Genomic DNA, 20337 nt, shown 5'->3' with positions numbered 1-20337 from the left:
TTTGACTGGAAAACTTAGGAGCCACACTAGCAACGGGTTCTATAGTCAAAGGATTTTTATATACTTTATTAAGAGAAATTTTATTATAGCCAAAAACAAAACCCTGCCTTTCGTAACCGAAATAAAATGTTGGGATAGTATAAAATTTGACAAAAAATAAAACTATTACCTAAAAAATGGTACCGGATAAGCTTGAGCGGGACACAATAAAGTTATGGTAAATTCTGATGGGACATCTATAACTTTTATATCATTGCCTGACAAAAGGCGAGGGCCTACACTGCCCACAGGTTCTAGAAGAGGGGAATATTTTTTTTCATTTGGTTGTAGATCGTAATTTTCGAAGAGAAAACGAAAAACTCACTAAAAGTTGGGACAGGTTTTCGCTAGACATAAATCTAAGAATTTCTAGAAACCCACCTAAAAACTGGTGCCGGATAGGCCTGGGCCAAACATAGCAATGTTAGACTTTGATAGGCAGCTGCCACAAAAGTACTGCTTATTTGTTGGGAGGGAAATTTCGGTGATACCCTACCAACTGGTTCTGTAAAATTTTTTTAATCAATAAGAAACAACTTTTGAGAAAAAATCGCAAAATTTCTAAATATGTTTAATAAGCTAATTTGTATTCATTTAATAAGGACTTACCTTGAAAGAGAATATAAATTTATTTTAATTTTGGAAAAGGGCTCATAACATATTTGATTTTATTACAAATTTATAAATAATTTGGAAAAACGCACCATTTTACTCAAGCTCAAGTCAAGCATTTCGATTTGTTTAAATAAAATATTAATTTTTTTTTTTGATTTATTTGAAGTCTTTAATACATAATTAATTTACAAAATAGCGTTATGTTAATTTGATTTTACTTTAATTTGATTTAATATATTTTTCTTTTAAGAAAAATATTTTGCAAAAAACGCGCAAAAATTTAGGGTACCCTATCCCAACATTCAGGCAGTTTTCAATAAATTTATATAAAAATATAGGAAAAAGCAAGAAACTCGTAATGAATTAACGCGATATTAAAAAGAATATTAATTAAGAATAATAAATTTAATTAATCTTAACGGTAATATTATCTTAAATATATAAAAAAATATATATTTTTATAATTTATAAACTTTTTTAGATAATTTGATTTTCTCGATCTTTTTTTTTTTTTAGTATCATTATTTTGTATTTAAAAAACTTTTTTATTTTCATTTTTATAAAATTAAATACAGCTTATTTTGTCTTTTTATTTTTATTAACTTTTCTACTTTTTTATTGTATTTTATTGTAAGGAAAAAAAAAATAAAATCGTTCAAAGAAAAAGATTTTAAGCTAAAAACCTTTTTGATTGCTTAGAACTCATTAGAAATTTTTTGCTTTTTCCTTTTAAAAATATTTAATAACTTATAGACTACAATGAATGACAAAAAAAAATAAAAACAAAATCACTTAATTTATCTTTTTGTTTTTATTTTTTTTTAACAGTAAATATTTCCCCACAAAAAGGAAATATTTACTTTTGTTATAAGAAACCGTTTCCGTTTTTTATGGAATTAAATTAAGCCGATTGCCGATTTGTAGCAAGTGCTTTATTAATTATTAATTTTTTTTAATTTTAATAAAATATAAAAACAAATAAATAAATTTATTATATAATTTTTGGAAACGTTTTCTTATATGTGATAAGAGAAAAGTGCTTTGTAATTATGTTTATATATGATAATAAAATGAGTTTATATGAATATAATGATTTGGATATTATCAAAACACTTTTCTTTTTCATGAAAATATTTCAAAAGGTTAAATTTTTTATTATTATATTTTTTTATGACAATATAAATAATTTTATATGAGGTTGAATTTTTTTTTAGAAATTAAGCGTTAAGTTTTATTATTAATTTTTTAACTTGAAATATATAGATACATACAGTGGCTCAAAGAGCATAAATTGATAATTGGTAATTGTTCCACAATCATGGCCTCTTATACACAGAAAAATATCAGTAATGTTTATGTGTGTGAAGATAAATTCGAATTTAAAACAAGTATATACGGCCGTCAGTTCGGCCAGGCCGAATCTTATGTACCCTCCACCATGGATTGCATAGCAACTTGTACTAAAGACTGTCATTCATAATCGAAGAAATTGCGTTGCGGTAACACTTGCTGATAGCAAGGTATCTTAAAACTTCTTAACACCGTCTTCTCAATTGTAATTTAGTCCATACGAGGTATATATTAAACAAAACAAGTATATACGGCCGTAAGTTCGGCCAGGCCGAAGCTTATGTACCCTCCATCATGGATTGAGTAGAAACTTCTTCTAACCACTGCCATCCACAATCGAATTACTTAAGTTGCGGTAACGCTTGTCGATGGCAAGGTATCTTAAAACCTCCTAACACCATCTTCTAAATTGTATGGAAGTCCATACGTGGTATATATTAAATCAAAAAAGATCGATCCAATACGTATATAATTCAGTTTGACAAAGTAGACATAAAATTTTGACAAAATTTTCTACAGAAATAAAATTTTAACAAAATTTTCTATAGAAATAAAATTTTCTATAGAAATACAAATTTTGACAAAATTTTCTATAGAAAGAAAATTTTGACAAAAATTTCTACGGAAATAAAATTTTAACAAAATTTTCTATAGAAATAGACTTTTGACAAAATATTCTATAGAAATAAAATCTTGGTAGATTATTTTTGGCTCGAGTGGCAACCATGATTATGAACCGAATAAAATTTGAACAAAATTTTCTATAGAAATAAAATTTTGACAATGATGAAAATTTTATTATGAACCGAATAAAATTTTAACAAAATTTTCTCTAGAAATAAAATATTGACAAAATTTTCTATAGAAATAATATTTTGACAAAATTTTCTATATAAATAAAATTTTGGTAGATTATTTTTTGCTCTAGTGGCAACCATGATTATGAACCGATATGGACCAATTTTTGTGTGATTGGACCAATTGTTGTATGGTTGTTAGCGACCATATACTAACACCACGTTCCTAATTAGAACCGGATCGGATGAATTTTGCTCCTCCAAGAGGCTCCGGAGGTCAAATCTGGAAAACGTTTTATATGGGGGCTATATATAATTATGGACCGATATGGACCAATTCTGGCACGGTTGTTAAAGATCATATACTAACACCATGTTCAAAATTACAACCGGATTGGATGAAATTTGCTTCTCTTGGAGACTTCGCAAGCCAAATCTGGGGATCGGCTTATATGGGGGCTATATATAATTATGAACCGATGTGGACCAATTTTTGCATGATTGTTAGAGACCATCTACCGACACCATATACCAACTTTCAGCCGGATCGGATGACATATGCTTCTGTTAGAGGCTCCACAAGCCAAATCTGTGGGTCCCTTTATATGGGGGCTATACGTAAAAGTGGACCGATATGGCCCATTTTCAATACCATCCGACCTACATCGATAACAACTACTTGTGCCAAGTTTCAAGTCGATAGCTTGTTTCGTTCGGAAGTTAGCGTGATTTCAACAGACGGACGGACGGACGGGCATGCTTAGATCGACTCAGAATTTCACCACCACCCAGAATATATATACTTTATGGGGTCTTAGAGCAATATTTCGATGTGTTACAAACGGAATGACAAAGTTAATATACCCCCATCCTATGATGGAGGGTATAAAAAGGCCGATTAAATACGTATATAATTCAGTTTGACAATATTTTCAATAGAAATAAAATTTGACAAATTTTTCTATAGAAATAAAATTTTGACAAAATTTTCTACAGAATTAAAATCTTGACAAAATTTTGTATAGTAATAAAATTTTGAGAAAATTTTCTATAGAAATAACATTTTGACAAAATTTTCTTAGAAATAAAATTTTCTACAGAAATAAAATTTTGACAAAATTTTCTATAGAAACAAAATTTTGGTAGATTATTTTTGGGGATCGGCTATATATAACTATAGACCGATACGGATCAATTTTTGCATGGTTGTTAGCGGCCATGTACTAGCCCAATGTACCAAATTTCAACACGTACCAAATTTCAACCGGATCGGATGAATTTTGCTCCTCCAAGAGCTCCGGAGGTTAAATCTGGGGATCGGTTTAAATGGGGGTTATATAATTACGACCGGTATGGATCAATTTTTGCATGGATGTTAGAGACCATATACTAACACCATGTACCAAATTTCAGCCGGATCGGATGAAATTTGCTTCTCTTAGAGGCTCCGCCAGTCAAATCTGGGGATCGGTTTATATGTGGGCTATATATAATTATGGACCGATGTGGACCAATTTTTGCATGGTTTTTCAAGACCATATACCAACATCATGTACCAAATTTCAACCGGATCGGATGAATTTGGCTCATCCATGAGGCTCCAGAGGTCAAATCGGGGGATCGGTTTATATGGGGGCTATATATAAGTATGGACCGATGTGGAACAATTTTTGCATGGTTTTTAAAGACCATATACTAACACCACGTACCAAATTTCCACCGGATCGGATGAATTTTGCTCCTGCAAGAGGCTCAGGAGGTCAAATCTGGGGATCGGTTTATATGGGGGGCTATACGTAAAAGTGGACCGATATGACCCATTTGCAATACCATCCGACCTACATCAATAGCAACTACTTGTGCCAAGTTTCAAGTCCATAGCTTGTTTCGTTCGGAAGTTAGCGTGATTTCAACAGACGGACGGACAGACGGACATGCTCAGATCGACTCAGAATTTCACCACGACCCAGAATATATATACTTTATGGGGTCGTAGAACAATATTTCGATGTGTTACAAACGGAATGACAAAGTTAATATACCCCCCATCCTATGGTGGAGGGTATAAAAACAATTTAAAAGATCATTTATTTAATGAACATTTTAATCAAAACAAAATACAATCACAAGAATATTTTGAATCATAAAAAATTTAAATTAGATTATTTAATTGATGTCAGTGATTGAAATTATCATTGTCATGATTAAAGCAATTTTAATTAAAATGTAATTGAATCATTTAATTTCGTGCTTGAAATTTAAACAATAAAAATATTTTTCTTCTGTGTGTGATACCATTTTTAGTTAAATGCATACTAGTTTATTTATTTAATTTAATGTTCAAAATCTTTATATACAAACATTTAATATTTATCGAAATTAAATTTATTTGATGTTTTTTTTTTTGATACTCTTGTAAAATATTTTTGATAATAATTCGCGATATAAAATTAAACCTTTTTGAAATATTTTCATAATTAAAAACTATGTGGGGAAAAACAAATCATATTATAACATATTACAAAAGCATTGTAGATTGCCATAGATTAATTGGATTGGCCCGTTTAAAATTACTCAAATTTTATTGTAAATGGAAAATGAAAAATTGAAAGTTTGTCTTGTTCAAAATTACTCAAATTTTATTGTAAATGAAATATTCAATCATTTTGTTTATAACATTTAATTATTTAATTCAAGATTTTAGTCCATGTCCAATGTTTGGTTTATTTTGTATTAATTAAAAAAAAAATAATAAAATATATATATATATTTAGGAATTTAATAAGTTAATAAATTTGTAGACCGTTTCAGTCTTCATTTCATATTTGAGTTAAGCCTCTTATTTTTTTTAATGCTATACCAAATAATTATTTATTTAATTTTACTATGAAAAAAAATTATGGGATTTTTTAATATTATAATTTCAAAACAAAAACTAATTTTTTAAGTATATCCTTATTTTAATATGATTTGTTTTTCTTTTGCAAAAATATTAATTTATTCTATTATAAAAAAAAATAAAATTATTTTCCAACTTACCTGTAATTACCAAACGTCCCTTGGTAGCACTCAATCTAGTTTCACCAGTTAATCTATGTTTGGTGCGGCATTGATAACTTTTGTAGCCATCTTCGGGTCCAACTTCGCGTATGTGTAATTCTCCAGAGGGTAAAACCAAATATTTTCCATCTTTTTTGGTTTAATCAAGAAGAAAAAAAATATATAAAAAATATATACATTAATAATTAATTCAACAATTTTATTAGGGAAAAGTAAACAAAACTAGCTACCACTACCGAAACCAGCAAAATAAAGAAAAATTTTGTTTTAAAACAAATCAATAAAAATTTTGTTTTTTTTTTAATTACAATTGTTTTAGATTCTCTTTAAATATTTTTTTTTTATATATTTAGAAATAAAAAAACTTTATAATCATTAAATTAAACTTATTTAAATATTCTTTTCTAATAGGATTCCTGTTTTTCCAATTAAATTTAAACAAAATTTTTCTTTATTTATTTTTTTTTTAATTTAAATAACAAAAAACACTATTATCTCTTTTTTCAATTATTTTATACAAATATACATTTTTTACAAATTATTTTAATATTTTTTTACGTTAGTATATGATCATACAAATTTATATACAATTTTATTTTTATTTTAGTGTTTTTTGTTAGTATTAGTAAATGCTAATAACTATTAAAAGCATGCAATGGGTTACTGTATTTTATAAATTAAAAAAGAAAATCTATTAAATATGTATAACTTAAATGCATTTGAATTTTTTATGCGCATGAACGTATTTAATTTTAGATAATAATTTAAGAAGTTTTCTTCAAACAACACTTAGAGATTGAATAATATACAAACAAAGAAATCGAATAACAAAGAATAAACACCAAAAGGTTTTGTTTTGTGTTTTTTTTTTTTTTTTTTCTTTACATATATTCCAGATATATTCGGAAGATTCCGAAAGGATGTTCAACATTACATACTACTATATTAAATTTTTACTATGAACTATAAAATGTGTCTTATTAAAGACTTAACGCCAGAAAAGAACAGTGCTTGATATAAACGAAATGGACTGTGTCGTTGGTATATTTTTTTATTAAAAAATCGATTTTTTGGAGGTAAAAGTTTAAAATTTTCGAAGCAATTCAAAAAAAATCTATATATATAAAATTCAATCTATGTTTGTTTATTTGTTTGTTTGTTTGTTTGTATGAACCGAGTTGGCTCCGAAACGGCTGAACCGATTTACTTGAAACTTTCAGAGATCATAGGGGACGTTCATGTGGTGAAAATAGGGTACCTCATTTTTTGACACCTGGCCGCGGAGGGGGACCTCCCCTTTGTCGGACTTTTTGAAAATTGGACCAAAGTTGACCGATTTGCTTGAAATTTTCATTGAAGGTTGGGGTTGGCAACTAGACAAAGATCCGCTACTTTATATTTCGATATTTGGTAGCGGAGGGGGACCTCCCCTTTGTTCGACTTTTTTTAAAGTACAGTGAAAAAACTAAAATTCTCTAAATTATCTGAGATTTAAAGAGAACATGCGGTGAGGTTATGGAATTATTATGGGGTACCTGATGATTTCATATGCGGACGGGGAGGGGACCTCCCCCTTGCCTTACTTTTTGAAACTTGGAACAAAATTATGCGATTTGCATGAAATTTTCATTGAATGTTGGGGTTGGCATCTAGACAAAAATCCGCTACATTATTTTTCGATATTTGGTCGGGGAGGGGGCCACCCCTTTGCCCGACTTTTTTTTAAAGTACAGTGAAAACAAAACTAAACTCCCCCGACTGAAATTTTACGGAAAAATGGGTGAGGTTATGAAATTTATATCAGGTTCCTGATTTTTTAATAAAAATAAAAGGGCATAGGGAGACATCCGCTTCTCTTAAGTACATACAGAGAAACAATTAAACTTTACCGAGTTACTTGAAATTTACAGAGGATTGGGGAGAGATCGTAACCTCTGTCAACCGTAATAGTTGATACCTGATTTAGTGATTTTTGGACGGAAGAGAGGCCGCCCCTTTAGGCTTATAATTTGCTTGACATTTTCTGGGACGTTTACAAAAGATACGCTTTTCGACATTTGGTCGGGGAGGAGGTCCTCCTCTAAAACTGCAAAAAAATGGCTCTATTAACCATGTTCCTTAATCTATATCTGTCCATAAAGCTCGAAAAATAATTGTATAATTAGATATAATGCATTTGGACGTCAATTGCCTGTTTCGGTATCAGGCTAACATGAAATATAAAAAAATTTAAGTTTTCTTGAAATTTACAAAGGAAGCGGGGGAAATGTTATAAATGAAGAAGCAACCTTCATTGCCCCACACTTGAAGGAAAGTTTCAAGAATTTTCAGGGAAGGTTAGGGGTGCTATTCACTACGGTGTTTGTCGATATTGTATCGGGGAAAGTGACGTCCCTTTAAAACAATAGAGCAAAAATTAAACATCTCCGATCTACTTGAAATTTACAGGGAACGTGGGAGGAGGTGATGAAATTTATACATGATTTTTAAATTAATATATGATTTTTCGATATCTGGTTGGGGAAGGGGAAAATTGAAATAAACTTTGTCGATTTACTTCGATAGACTTTATAGGGACCATTGAGTAGTTGCGAAATTAATATAGGGTACGTGATAGTCCGATATCAGGTCAGAGTGGAGCGAAGGTGGGGAGAGAGTTCCCTTTTGTCGGTTTTTTCTCTTAAATTGAAAGTGGAGGGTTGTCCGTAAATGGGAACTCGGTATATAATTTTATGATTTTTGCACAGGCTTCTTTCTTCCAGACTTCTTATTAGTAAAGAGAGGGTTCCCTTTTGTCCGTTTTTTTTTTCTTAAGTTGAAAGTAGAGGGTTGTCCGTAAATGGGAACTAGGTACATAATTTTATGATTTTTGCACAGGCTTCTGCCAGACTTCTTTTTAGTCAAGAACTTAAATTTACATGAAATTGGCAGCCAACGTGGAGGGTGCATTATTTTCCAACATTTTAGCAAATGTTAATGTGGTACAATTTTTTACTACTTTTGCCTTTTCCGATTTATTGGATGGGAAACAGTAATTCTTTGTATGTTATTATAATATAACGCTTAATTTTCAGATATGTTGAGGAGAAGGATACCTTTCCTTGACAAACCACACTTAAAATTCACAAGAAATATAGAAGAAGGTACACCCTCTCCCGCCGTATTTGTACCTATAAACGAAAAATCAAGTAGTCCGATTTGTTTAAAAGAATTCAAATCTTTTCGAATTTGTTTTCAGCACGCTTCGGAAGGCGCAGCGAAGCGGGCCGGGTTACGCTAGTCTAACATAAAAAAAACGTTTTCGGTACACGTTTTCCAAACTTTTTTTTGTTTGCGTTTACAAAACCCACAAAAAATTTCATATTTATATTTTATTATACAAAATATATGAATTATTTTGAAGTCTCAGTTGAAGTATCTGCGCATTTCTAAAACTTAAATTAAAATTATCGATCTTTAAGATGTTTAAATATTTCGTAGGTACCTTCAAAACTTTGATGGCCACCAATTTTTTTTTTAAATCAATTTTCAATGTGGGTTTTACAAAACCCAAAAAAATGTCATATTTGTTTTTTATTATACAAAATTTATTAATTATTTTGAAGTATCTGGACCTATTTAAAAATTATTATTAAATATTTCTTTTCAAGAATTCATCTAATATTTGTGTTTTTTTTTAGTTATACAAATTTAATAGATTTTCTGAGTATAGTCTAAAGGATTTCATTTTATTAAAATTTCTATACAAGCTATATTTACAAATTTTTAATTACAGAAATTTCGTTGTTACTAAATCCTTTAGACTTTTGATTAAAAACTGTATTAAAAATATATATCTGTAAAAAAAAGCATGCATTAATGTAAGAAATGCTTTAATTTTTTTAATAATTAAAATATTATTTTATATTTTTTACTTTTTTACAAAATTATTACATTTTTTTGTTTTTTTAAATAAGTTTCCACAACAATTAAAGCACTTTTTACAAATAAAAAAACTATATACAAAATATTTACATATACAATAACGAAAACTCTACTACACTACAAACATGAAGGGGGATTTTTCTGAGGGATTTAAGGGCAGGTCGGGAATGACCCTTGGAATTTTGTGGATCATGGAATATGTAAAGGAAAGGATTAATAATTTGTTTTTGCAATCAAAAAAATGAAAAGGAAATGATTTAAAAAAAATGACGTTTTTTTAAAATAATAAAATTTACAAAAAACCTAAATGAAATGAAGGAACCTAAAATTAACCTAAATTTAACCTGAGACATAGAGAAATCAGATATCTCTCTAACCCAATAAAAAGATATTTTAAAGAAAACAACGACCTTCATTATAGTTTTATTTGAAAAAGTAAAGAAGTATTTTTTTTTTAATTAAAATTATGATTTCATTGGAATTGCATGGATTATAGCAAAGGATTTGATTTTCTTTGATACGGAGGAAAAAACCTTAAACACATATTTTATAAACTTTACACAAAGGGCAGGGTGAAAGGGGAGAAAATTACCACTTTCTATTTGCTGATTGGAAGAGGGTAGAATTTCTCTTTCTTCATCTTCTAGCCAAGAGGCAACTTGTATGAAATCAGCCACAAAGCTGGGTATGTGACACTTCAATATGGCACTATTGCCTCGAAGGACAGCTTCGTCCATAACATTAACCGTATAGGATTGGGGAACAACTGGAATTGGTTTTGATAAGAAAAATAACCACAAATTATATATTTTATATAAAATTAAAACAAAAAAATAGGAAATGAAAAAAAAACCAAGGAAAAAATCCCCTTTCAAATCTACTGCTAAAATTTTGGTTTTTCAAAAAATTTGAGTTTTTTGTAAAATTTTGTTTTTAATACCCGTTTCATTTTTGGTATAAACACCACCCTCGGTATCTAGCCAATCGGTGACCTCTAAATGATCGGCCACAAAAGAAGGAGTTTGACATTTAAATATGGCAGCATTACCCTTTATGACGTACTCATCATAGACCTGAGATTCGAAAAATTGTTTAACAACTGAAATATAAGAAAAGGAGGGACAAAAACAATGTCAAGCATATTAAAGAATTTTCTAACAAAAAAAATCCCCTGCGGAGAAAATATATAGGATAGGGACCCCTAACCGTATTCTTTATTTGTTAGGAATGTTTAAGGATTTTATTTAATTTAATTTTTTTAACATATAACCCATTTTTTTTTTTGTTTTTACCCATAGAATCCTCTTTATTTGGTTTAAATATCTCCATACCCTCCTCATCAACCCAAGATTCTACCTCTATAAAATCAGCTACAAATGAGGGCACTGCACACTTTAAAATTGCCGAATTGCCACGTAGAACAAATTCATCAATGACTCGTGTTTGATAGAATTGATGAACAACTAAAGTGAAATAAATTCAAAAAACAAAGTTTATAAGACAAAAAAATATATAAATTTTTTTTCTAATAAAAATCTGGGATTAATTTAAGGTCTCTCTAAACAAAATTACTGTAAGGCATTCATGACATCATTCTCAAAACCCCTACCAATTTCTTCACTATTTGGATAATAATTTTGTCCCTCTGAATCCATCCATAAATCAACGAAAACAAAATCGGCCACATAAGAGGGTATTTCACATTTCATTACCACCGAATTGCCTCGTATAACATATTCATTATCAGCCTCCGATTCATAGGTTTGTATAACAACTTTAGAAGAGAAGGAGAAGAATAAGATAATAAAAAAAATATAGGTCAAGAAATACTTAGAAAAAAAAATATAAGTTTCTAATATTTATGGGATTTCAAGGTTTTCCAAGGAATTTTCCAGAATATTCCCCCTTCTTTGTTTTATTTTTCTGTTTTTTGCAACTTTCTATTAACTTCTACAAATTTGTTTACAAAAAAAATATTTTGCTATACCATAAGCCTGTGTGGAATTATTACGCCATAATTCAACTCCCTCATCATCTACCCAGGCCTCGATTTGTACAAAATCTGCTACAAATGAGGGAATTTTACATTTCATCACAGCCGAATTGCCTTTGATGACATATTCGTTTTCAGCTTCGGTTATATAGAATTGAGAAACCACTAAAATACAAAACATATGAAAATGTGAAAAGTCACAAATAAGGAACATAATGGAAATGAAACAAATATTTAGGTGTTGATAGCAAAAATACCAAAAATATAATTGAGAACCTGGAAATAACCACCCATGAAAACAGAGAAATTTGGAACGTAATGGAATTGAAACAAATCGTGATTACGAAACAAGACGATCGGCATATTTGAGACTCAAATTTCGGTTGTATAGAATTGAGAAATCACTAAAAATCACAAATATATGGAGAGTAGGAACATTATGGAAATGAAACAAGTAGATATTGAGGGCCATCGATCTGTTTGAAATTCAATTAAAGTTTTACAGAAATGAGAAACCGGTATTTAGGGCCCACGAAAACATGAAAAAACTACAATTAAGGAACGTAATGGAATTGAGAAATATCGGGGCCATCAGAAGATGATCGGTTTGCTTCAGTTAAAGTTTTACAGAAATGAGAAACCGGTATTTAGGGCCCACGAAAACATGAAAGAACTACAATTAAGGAACGTAATGGAATTGAGAAATATCGGGACCATCAGAAGATGATCGGTTTGCTTCAGATAAAGTTTTTCCGAAATAAGAAACCGGTATTTACAGCCCACTAAAATATGAAAGAACTAGAACTAAGGAACGTAATGGAATTCAAAAATATCGGGGCCATCACTAGACGATCGGTTTGCTATGTTATGGAAGGCCAATTTTATATGGAGAGTAGGAACATTATGGAAATGAAACAAGTAGATATTGAGGGCCATCGATCTGTTTGAAATTCAATTAAAGTTTTACAGAAATGAGAAACCGGTATTTAGGGCCCACGAAAACATGAAAAAACTACAATTAAGGAACGTAATGGAATTGAGAAATATCGGGGCCATCAGAAGATGATCGGTTTGCTTCAGTTAAAGTTTTACAGAAATGAGAAACCGGTATTTAGGGCCCACGAAACCATGAAAGAACTACAATTAAGGAACGTAATGGAATTGAGAAATATCGGGACCATCAGAAGATGATCGGTTTGCTTCAGATAAAGTTTTTCCGAAATAAGAAACCGGTATTTACGGCCCACTAAAATATGAAAGAACTAGAACTAAGGAACGTAATGGAATTCAAAAATGTCGGGGCCATCACTAGACGATCGGTTTGCTATGTTATGGAAGGCCAATTTTATAAGGAAATCAATGAAGCAAAAACACAATACTAAACGATCTAGATTTTGAGTCTTGGCCATTATATTGAAAATATAAAAATTAAAATAGAACACAATGGAAATGTTTCAAACATTGAATTGAATTGAAAAACCGGTATTTATGACGTATACATAAACACAAAATGAAAGACATAAGGTATGAAATGGAGTCTTGACCATTATATTGAAAATATAAAAATTAAAATAGAACACAATAAGGTTAAAAAGGTTAAAGTGGCAGCCCGATTAAGATTCAGGCTCACTTAGACTATTCAGTCCATTGTGATAAATGTTTCAAATATTGAATTGAATTGAAAAACCGGTATTTATGGCGTATAAATAAACACAAAATGAAAGAAATAAGGTATGAAATGGAATTGAAATATATCGTGATTAATATAGAAAGACTATCGGTTTCATCGATTTAAATATGTTATATAGAATTTAAATCACTTTTCAAGATTTCAATAACATAGAAAATGGAGGCCCAAATTGATGAAGAAATCAATTGGAATGAAACAAAAACACAATAACAGACGGACATTTATTTATGTTTTGAAAACTATTTGGAAAATCTGAAAATAATAATAGAAAATGATGAGTGAAATTGAATTAAGAAATACCGGTTTATGACTTATAAATAAACATGAAAAGAAAGAAATAAAAAACGTAATGGAATTGAAACATATTGTGACTACTATGAAAAAACACTTGGTTAGCTTCAGATTCAGCTTGGTTTATATGGACTCCTCCTGATAGAAAATGAAGGCCAAAATTAATAAGGAAATATGGAATATGGAATTGAAACACCATTATATTTAAAAATAGAAAACAATATAAATGAACCAAAAAAAGTTTTATTAAGAAATCCATATTTTATGGATTAAAAATAAACATGAAAAGAGAAAAATAAGGAACGTAATGGAATTGAAACATATTGTGATTACTATGAAAATACCATCGGTTTAAATCTTATTCATCGCATGGATTATACAGAATTTAAACGTCTCTTCAAGATTCTAATAACAAAGAAAATGCAGGCCCTTACAAATAAATCGATTGCAATGAAACAAAAACCCCATAAGAGACGGATGGACTAGTTTTGGTATTGGAATATCATTATAATTATAAAATATCAAAACAAAATAGAACATAATTAAAATGACCCCAAAATAACATAGATATTGATTATCCCTCAGTAATAACAAAAATGGAAAAATCTTCGTATTAATTTAGAAATAATAATTAATTATTAATATTTAATATACAAAAAATAAATGAAAAATTCTATAATAAAAGGGATTTTCGGTCTTTTTAAGCAGGAGGCTAGAGTTTTCGTTGTCTACAACAATATCATCACTACTGCAAAAGCCAATAAAATATCGTAAAGAAAAGAACACGTGAATAAAGCCAACCGTAATTATCGGAGAAAGTTAAAACTTCGCCCTCTTCATCTATCCAGGATTCAACGCGTACAAAATCTGCTACAAATGAAGGTATGGAACATTTTAAGACAGCAGCATTGCCTTTAATAACATATTCGGTCATTATTTCAGCTTCATAAAATTGATTAACAACTAAAAGAGGACAAAAAAAAATCAAGAGCATAAGTAAATTGAAGCCCTTTTCAATATTTTTTTATTTCAATGTGGAATAGAAAATGGCTTGGAGGTATATATTCGTGACACTATTCCAAGAACAGACTTCGTTTTTAAATTTTTGTCAAAATTTTATTTCTATAGACAATTTTGTCAAGACTTTATTTCTATCGAAAATATTGTCAATTTTTTTCATAGAAAATTTTCTCCAAATTTTATTTCTATAGAAATTTTTGTCAAAATTTAATTTCTATAGAAAATTTTCTCGAAATTGTTTTTTTATAGAAAATTTTCTCCAAACTTTATTTCTATAGAAAATTTTCTTACATTGTTTTTCTATAGAAAATTTTCTCCACATTTTATTTCTATCGAAAATGTTCTCGAAATTGTTTTTCTATAGAAAATTTTGTCAAAATTTTACTTCTACAGAAAATTTTTCTATAGAAATTTTTTTTCAAAATTTTATTTCTATACAAAATTTTATAAAAAAATTTATTTATATAGAACATTTTGTCAACATTTTATTTCTATAGAAAATTTTCTAAAACATTTTATTTATATAGAAAATTTTGTCAAAATTTTATTTCTATAGAAAAATTTGTAAAAATTTTATTTATATATACATTTTTGTAAAAATTGTATTTGTAATAGAAATTTTGTAAAATATTGAATTTTGTAGAAAATTTTGTGAAAATGTTTCTGTAGAAAATTTTGTCAAAATTTTATTTCTATAGAAAATTTTGGCAAAATTTTATTTCTATAAAAAAATTTGTAAAAATTTTATTTATATAGAAATTTTTGTAAAAATTTTATTTTTATAGAAATTTTGTCAAATATTGAATTTTGTAGAAAATTTTGTGAAAATGTTATTTCTGTAGAAAATTTTGTAAAATTTTTATTTCTATAGAAATTTTGTCAAGACTTTATTTCTATCGAAAATATTGTCAATTTTTTGCCATAGAAAATTTTATCCAAATTTTATTTCTTTAGAAATATTTGTCAGAATTTTATTTCTATAGAAAATTTTCTCGAAATTGTTTTTTATAGAAAACTTTCCCCAAAGTTTAGTTCTGTAGAAAATTTTGTCAAAATTTTATTTTTATAGAAAATTTTGTCAAAATTTTATTTCTATCGAAAATTTTGTAAAAATTTTATTTCAATAGAAAATTTTGTCACAATTTTATTTCTATAGGAAATTTTTTCAAAATTTTATTTCTGTACAAAATTCTATACAAAAATTCATTGCTATAGAACATTTTGTCAACATTTTATTCTATAGAAATAAAATGTTGACAAAATGTTCTATAGAATTTTTTTTTTATAAAAGTTTGTACAGAAATAAAATTTTGAAAAAATTTTCTATAGAAAAATTTTCTGTAGAAATAAAATTTTGACAAAATTTTTTATAGAAATAAAATTTTGACAAAGAAAAATTTTGTCAAAATTTTATTTTTACGAAAATATTGTAAACATTTTATTTCTATTGAAAATTTTATCAAAATTCTATTTCCACAGAAAATGTTGTCAACATTTTATTTTTATAGAAATTGCTGTCGAAATTGTATGTTTTAGAAAAGTACCTAAGTGTCGTTCATCTCAAAGCGGAGCTTCGCCGGAAATGGGTCAATATATCGCAGAGCTACTTTTGGGCAGCGTGTCATGGCTTTGCCGGCTGTTTGAAGGCCATAATTCGTCGGTTGATCGCTTATTTCGATATTAAAATTTTCTTACTTGATAATCAGTTAATTAACTTTTCATTGAAGAAGTTTGTTTCTTAAAGTTAGAAGAAAGTTCCACTTGCTTTGAGGACAACTTGGTTTTAATAAATCTCAAAAATTCTTCAATATTTAGGAAATCAGATTGAAAGAACGCAAATCTAAATTTGTAGCTGGGTAAACCCTTTTTTGTGTATGAAACACTCCCAAAGTAAATAATATAATTTTATTTAATGAATTTAAATAATAAAAAAAGATGCTATGGAATGGGATATGCTGTTATGCTTTCGAAGAATCCATTGTCCTTGATATTGAAATTTCTTATGTGGTTTAAATTTAAGCTAAATTACATACAAAAATAATGTTAAACAATATTTATATTTAAAACATAATTAAAATACTAAAAAAGGATATCATAAAGGATCACAATTTAGCAGAAAATCTACCCCTTCACATAATCCTAAGGATATTGCACTAATTTTTTTGTATATAGTATCACATATAGCACACCATAATTTTCTGAATGTCTTAGTTCGGTTCCCTCTTCATCTATCCAGGATTCCACCTTAACAAAATCGGCAACAAATGAAGGTATTGAACATTTCAATACAGCTGCATTACCCTTGATAACATATTCCATAAGAATATCGGCACCATAAAATTGATTGACAACTAAAACAAAAATTAGTAGGGGCAAAAATTAATCACAAAGGAACATAATGGAAATGAAACGGGGGGATATAGACAAGAAGGTATGTAGTACATATTTTTTAAAATGAAGTAAAAAAGCCATAACCAGAAGTGGAGTATATTGTTCAAGTGTCTTATATGAGGAAGGAATCTGTTTCACAGAAAATATATCACCAATATTTTTTTGTCAACTGAAATCTTAACCCTTAGGTTAGGTTAGGTGGCAGCCCGACGTATCAGGCTCACTTTGACTATTCAGTCCATTGTAATATCACAGTGGTGAACTTTTTTCAAATTCAATTAACCCTTAAATGCACAAGAAGACCTTTTGTGGAAAAATAATGGTTGTATCTTAAAAGATGCAGTGGCCATTTAAGGGTTAATTGAATTTGAAAAAAAAACATTCAATTAATCAAAATACAAAGCAATCACAACATAATCCATTAATTTTTTATTGGAACTTTTTTTGATATCGGTAATTGATTTTATTAATAATAATATTTCACAGCCATAGCCATATTATATTCTTGTCAAAAATATGTGGCGGTTACCATAATACTACATGATTGATTGCTTTATAGAAAATTTTATATTTCACTCTCTATGAATATGATTTTCTTCGACTATATATCGTCTTTACGTATAGTTGTAGTTGGGTTGTTATAACATAATACAAATTTTAGCCAAATCTATACACGCACAAAAAAAAACATTATCACTTGTCCTACACGAAATTAAAAAAAATCCCTTATGCACGGTTGCCACTAAAGCGAAAATTAATCTACCACAATTTGAAGATAATTTTACCAAAAAACTGCCAAATAAACAAATCTTATTTTTATACCCTCCACCATAGGATGGGGGTATATTAACTTTGTCATTCCGTTTGTAACACATCGAAATATTGCTCTAAGACCCCATAAAGTATATATATTCTGGGTCGTGGTGAAATTCTGAGTCGATCTAAGCATGTCCGTCCGTCCGTCCGTCTGTCCGTCTGTCCGTCCGTCCGTCTGTCCGTCTGTCCGGCTGTCCGTCCGTCTGTGGAAATCACGCTAACTTCCGAACGAAACAAGCTATCGACTTGAAACTTGGCACAAGTAGTTGTTATTGATGTAGGTCGGATGGTATTGAAAATGGGCCATATCGGACCACGTTTACGTATAGCCCCCATATAAACCGATCCCCAAATTTGGCTTGGGGAGCCTCCCGGAGCAGCAAAATTCATCCGATCCGGTTGAAATTTGGTACGTGGTCTAAGTATACGGTCTCTAACAACCATGCAAAAACTGGTTCATATCGGTCCATAATTATATATAGCCCCCATATAAACCGATCCCCAGATTTGACCTCCGGAGCCTCTTGGAGGGGCAAAATTCATCCGATCCGATTGAAATTTGGTACCTGATGTTAGTATATGGTCTCTAACAACCATGCAAAAATTGGTCCATATCGGTCCATAATTATATATAGCCCCCATACAAACCGATCCCCAGATTTGACCTCCGGAGCCTCTTGGAGGGGCAAAATTCATCCGATCCGATTGAAATTTGGTACCTGATGTTAGTATATGGTCTCTAACAACCGTGCAAAAATTCGTCCATATCGGTCCATAATTATATATAGCCCCCATATAAACCGATCCCCAGATTTGACCTCCGGAGACTTTTGGAGGGGCAAAATTCATCCGATCCGGTTGAAATTTGGTACCTGGTGTTAGTATACGGCCTCTAACAACCATGCAAAAATTGGTCCATATCGGTCCATAATTATATATAGCTCCCATATAAACCGATCCCCAGATTTGACCACCGGAGCCTCTTGGAGGAGCAAAATTTATCCGATCCGGTTGAAATTTAGTACGTGGTCTTAGTATACGGTTTTTAACAACCATGCAAAAATTGGTCCATATCGGTCCATAATTATATATAGCCCCCATATAAACCGATTCCCAGATTTGACCTCCGGAGCCTCTTGGAGGGACAAAATTCATCCGATCCGGTTGAAATTTGGTACCTGATGTTAGTTTACGGCCTCTAATAACCATGCAAAAATTGGTCCATATCGGTCCATAATTATATATAGCCCCCATATAAACCGATCCCCAGATTTGACCTCCGGAGCCTCTTGGAAGAGCAAAATTCATCCGATCCAGTTGAAATTTGGTACATGGTGTTAGTATGTGGTCTCTAACAACCATGCAAAAATTGGTCCATATCGGTCCATAATTATATATAGTTCCCATATAAACCGTCCCCAGATTTGACGTCCGGATCCTCTTGGAGGAGCAAAAGTCATCCGATACCGTTGAAATTTGGTACATTTTGTCAATATATGGCCTCTAACAGCCACGTAAAAATTGGTCCATATCGGTCTTTAGTTATATATAGCCGATGACTTATTACACAAAAATTGGTCCATATCGCCAAAAATAATCTACCAAAACTTTATTTCCATAGAAAATTTTGTCAAATTTTATTACTATAGAAAGTTTTGTCAAAATTTTATTTCTATAGAAAGTTTTGTCAAAAGTTTATTTCTATACAAATGTTTGTCAAAATTTTATTTCCATAGAAAATTTTGTCAAAATTTTATTTCTATAGAAAATTTTGTAATCTACCAAAACTTTATTTCCATAGAAAATTTTGTCAAATTTTATTACTATATAAAGTTTTGTTAAAATTTCATTTCTATAGAAAGTTTTGTCAAAAGTTTATTTCTATAGAAATGTTTGTCCAAATTTTATTTCTATAGAAAATTTTGTAAAAAATTTATTTCTGTAGAAAATTTTGTCAACATTTTATTTCTATACAAAATTTTGTCAAAATTTCATTTCTATACAAAATTTTATCAACATTTTATTTCTATAGAAATTTTTGTCAAAATTGTATTGCAATAGAAAATTTTGTCAACATTTTACTTCCATAGAAAATATTGTCAACATTTTATTTCTATAGAAAATTTTGTCAAGTTTTTATTTCTATAGAAAATTTTGTCAAATTTTTATTTCTATAGAAAATTTTGTCAAAATTTTATTTCTAAAGAAAATTTTGTCAAGGTTTCATTTCTATAGAAAATTTTGTCAAAATTTTATTTCTATAGAAAATTTTGTCAAACTAGATTATATACGTATTTAATCGGCCTTTTTTTGTTTAATATATACCCCGTATGGGCTAACTTACAATTTAG

General features: G+C 29.4%; 1 protein-coding gene across 1 annotated transcript in view; it reads right to left on the bottom strand.

Annotated features, from left to right (window-relative positions):
- Positions 1-383: 383 nt before the first annotated feature.
- LOC142241066 (cell adhesion molecule Dscam1-like) overlaps positions 384-20337 on the bottom strand; it is a 209545-nt gene continuing 189591 nt past the window's right edge. The window contains exons 5-7 of the mRNA XM_075312805.1: positions 16969-16977; positions 5841-5990; positions 384-544 (exon numbers count right to left, since the gene is read on the bottom strand). Coding sequence (XP_075168920.1) covers positions 399-544; positions 5841-5990; positions 16969-16977 — 305 coding nt within the window. The 3' untranslated portion in view covers positions 384-398. The remainder of the gene's footprint in view (positions 545-5840; positions 5991-16968; positions 16978-20337) is intronic.

This window comes from Haematobia irritans, chromosome 5, assembly GCF_050003625.1.
Source record: "Haematobia irritans isolate KBUSLIRL chromosome 5, ASM5000362v1, whole genome shotgun sequence".
Taxonomy (NCBI): Eukaryota; Metazoa; Arthropoda; class Insecta; order Diptera; family Muscidae; genus Haematobia; species Haematobia irritans.
Note: the sequence above shows the minus strand (reverse complement) of the source record. Positions and strands in the feature narration are given on the sequence as shown.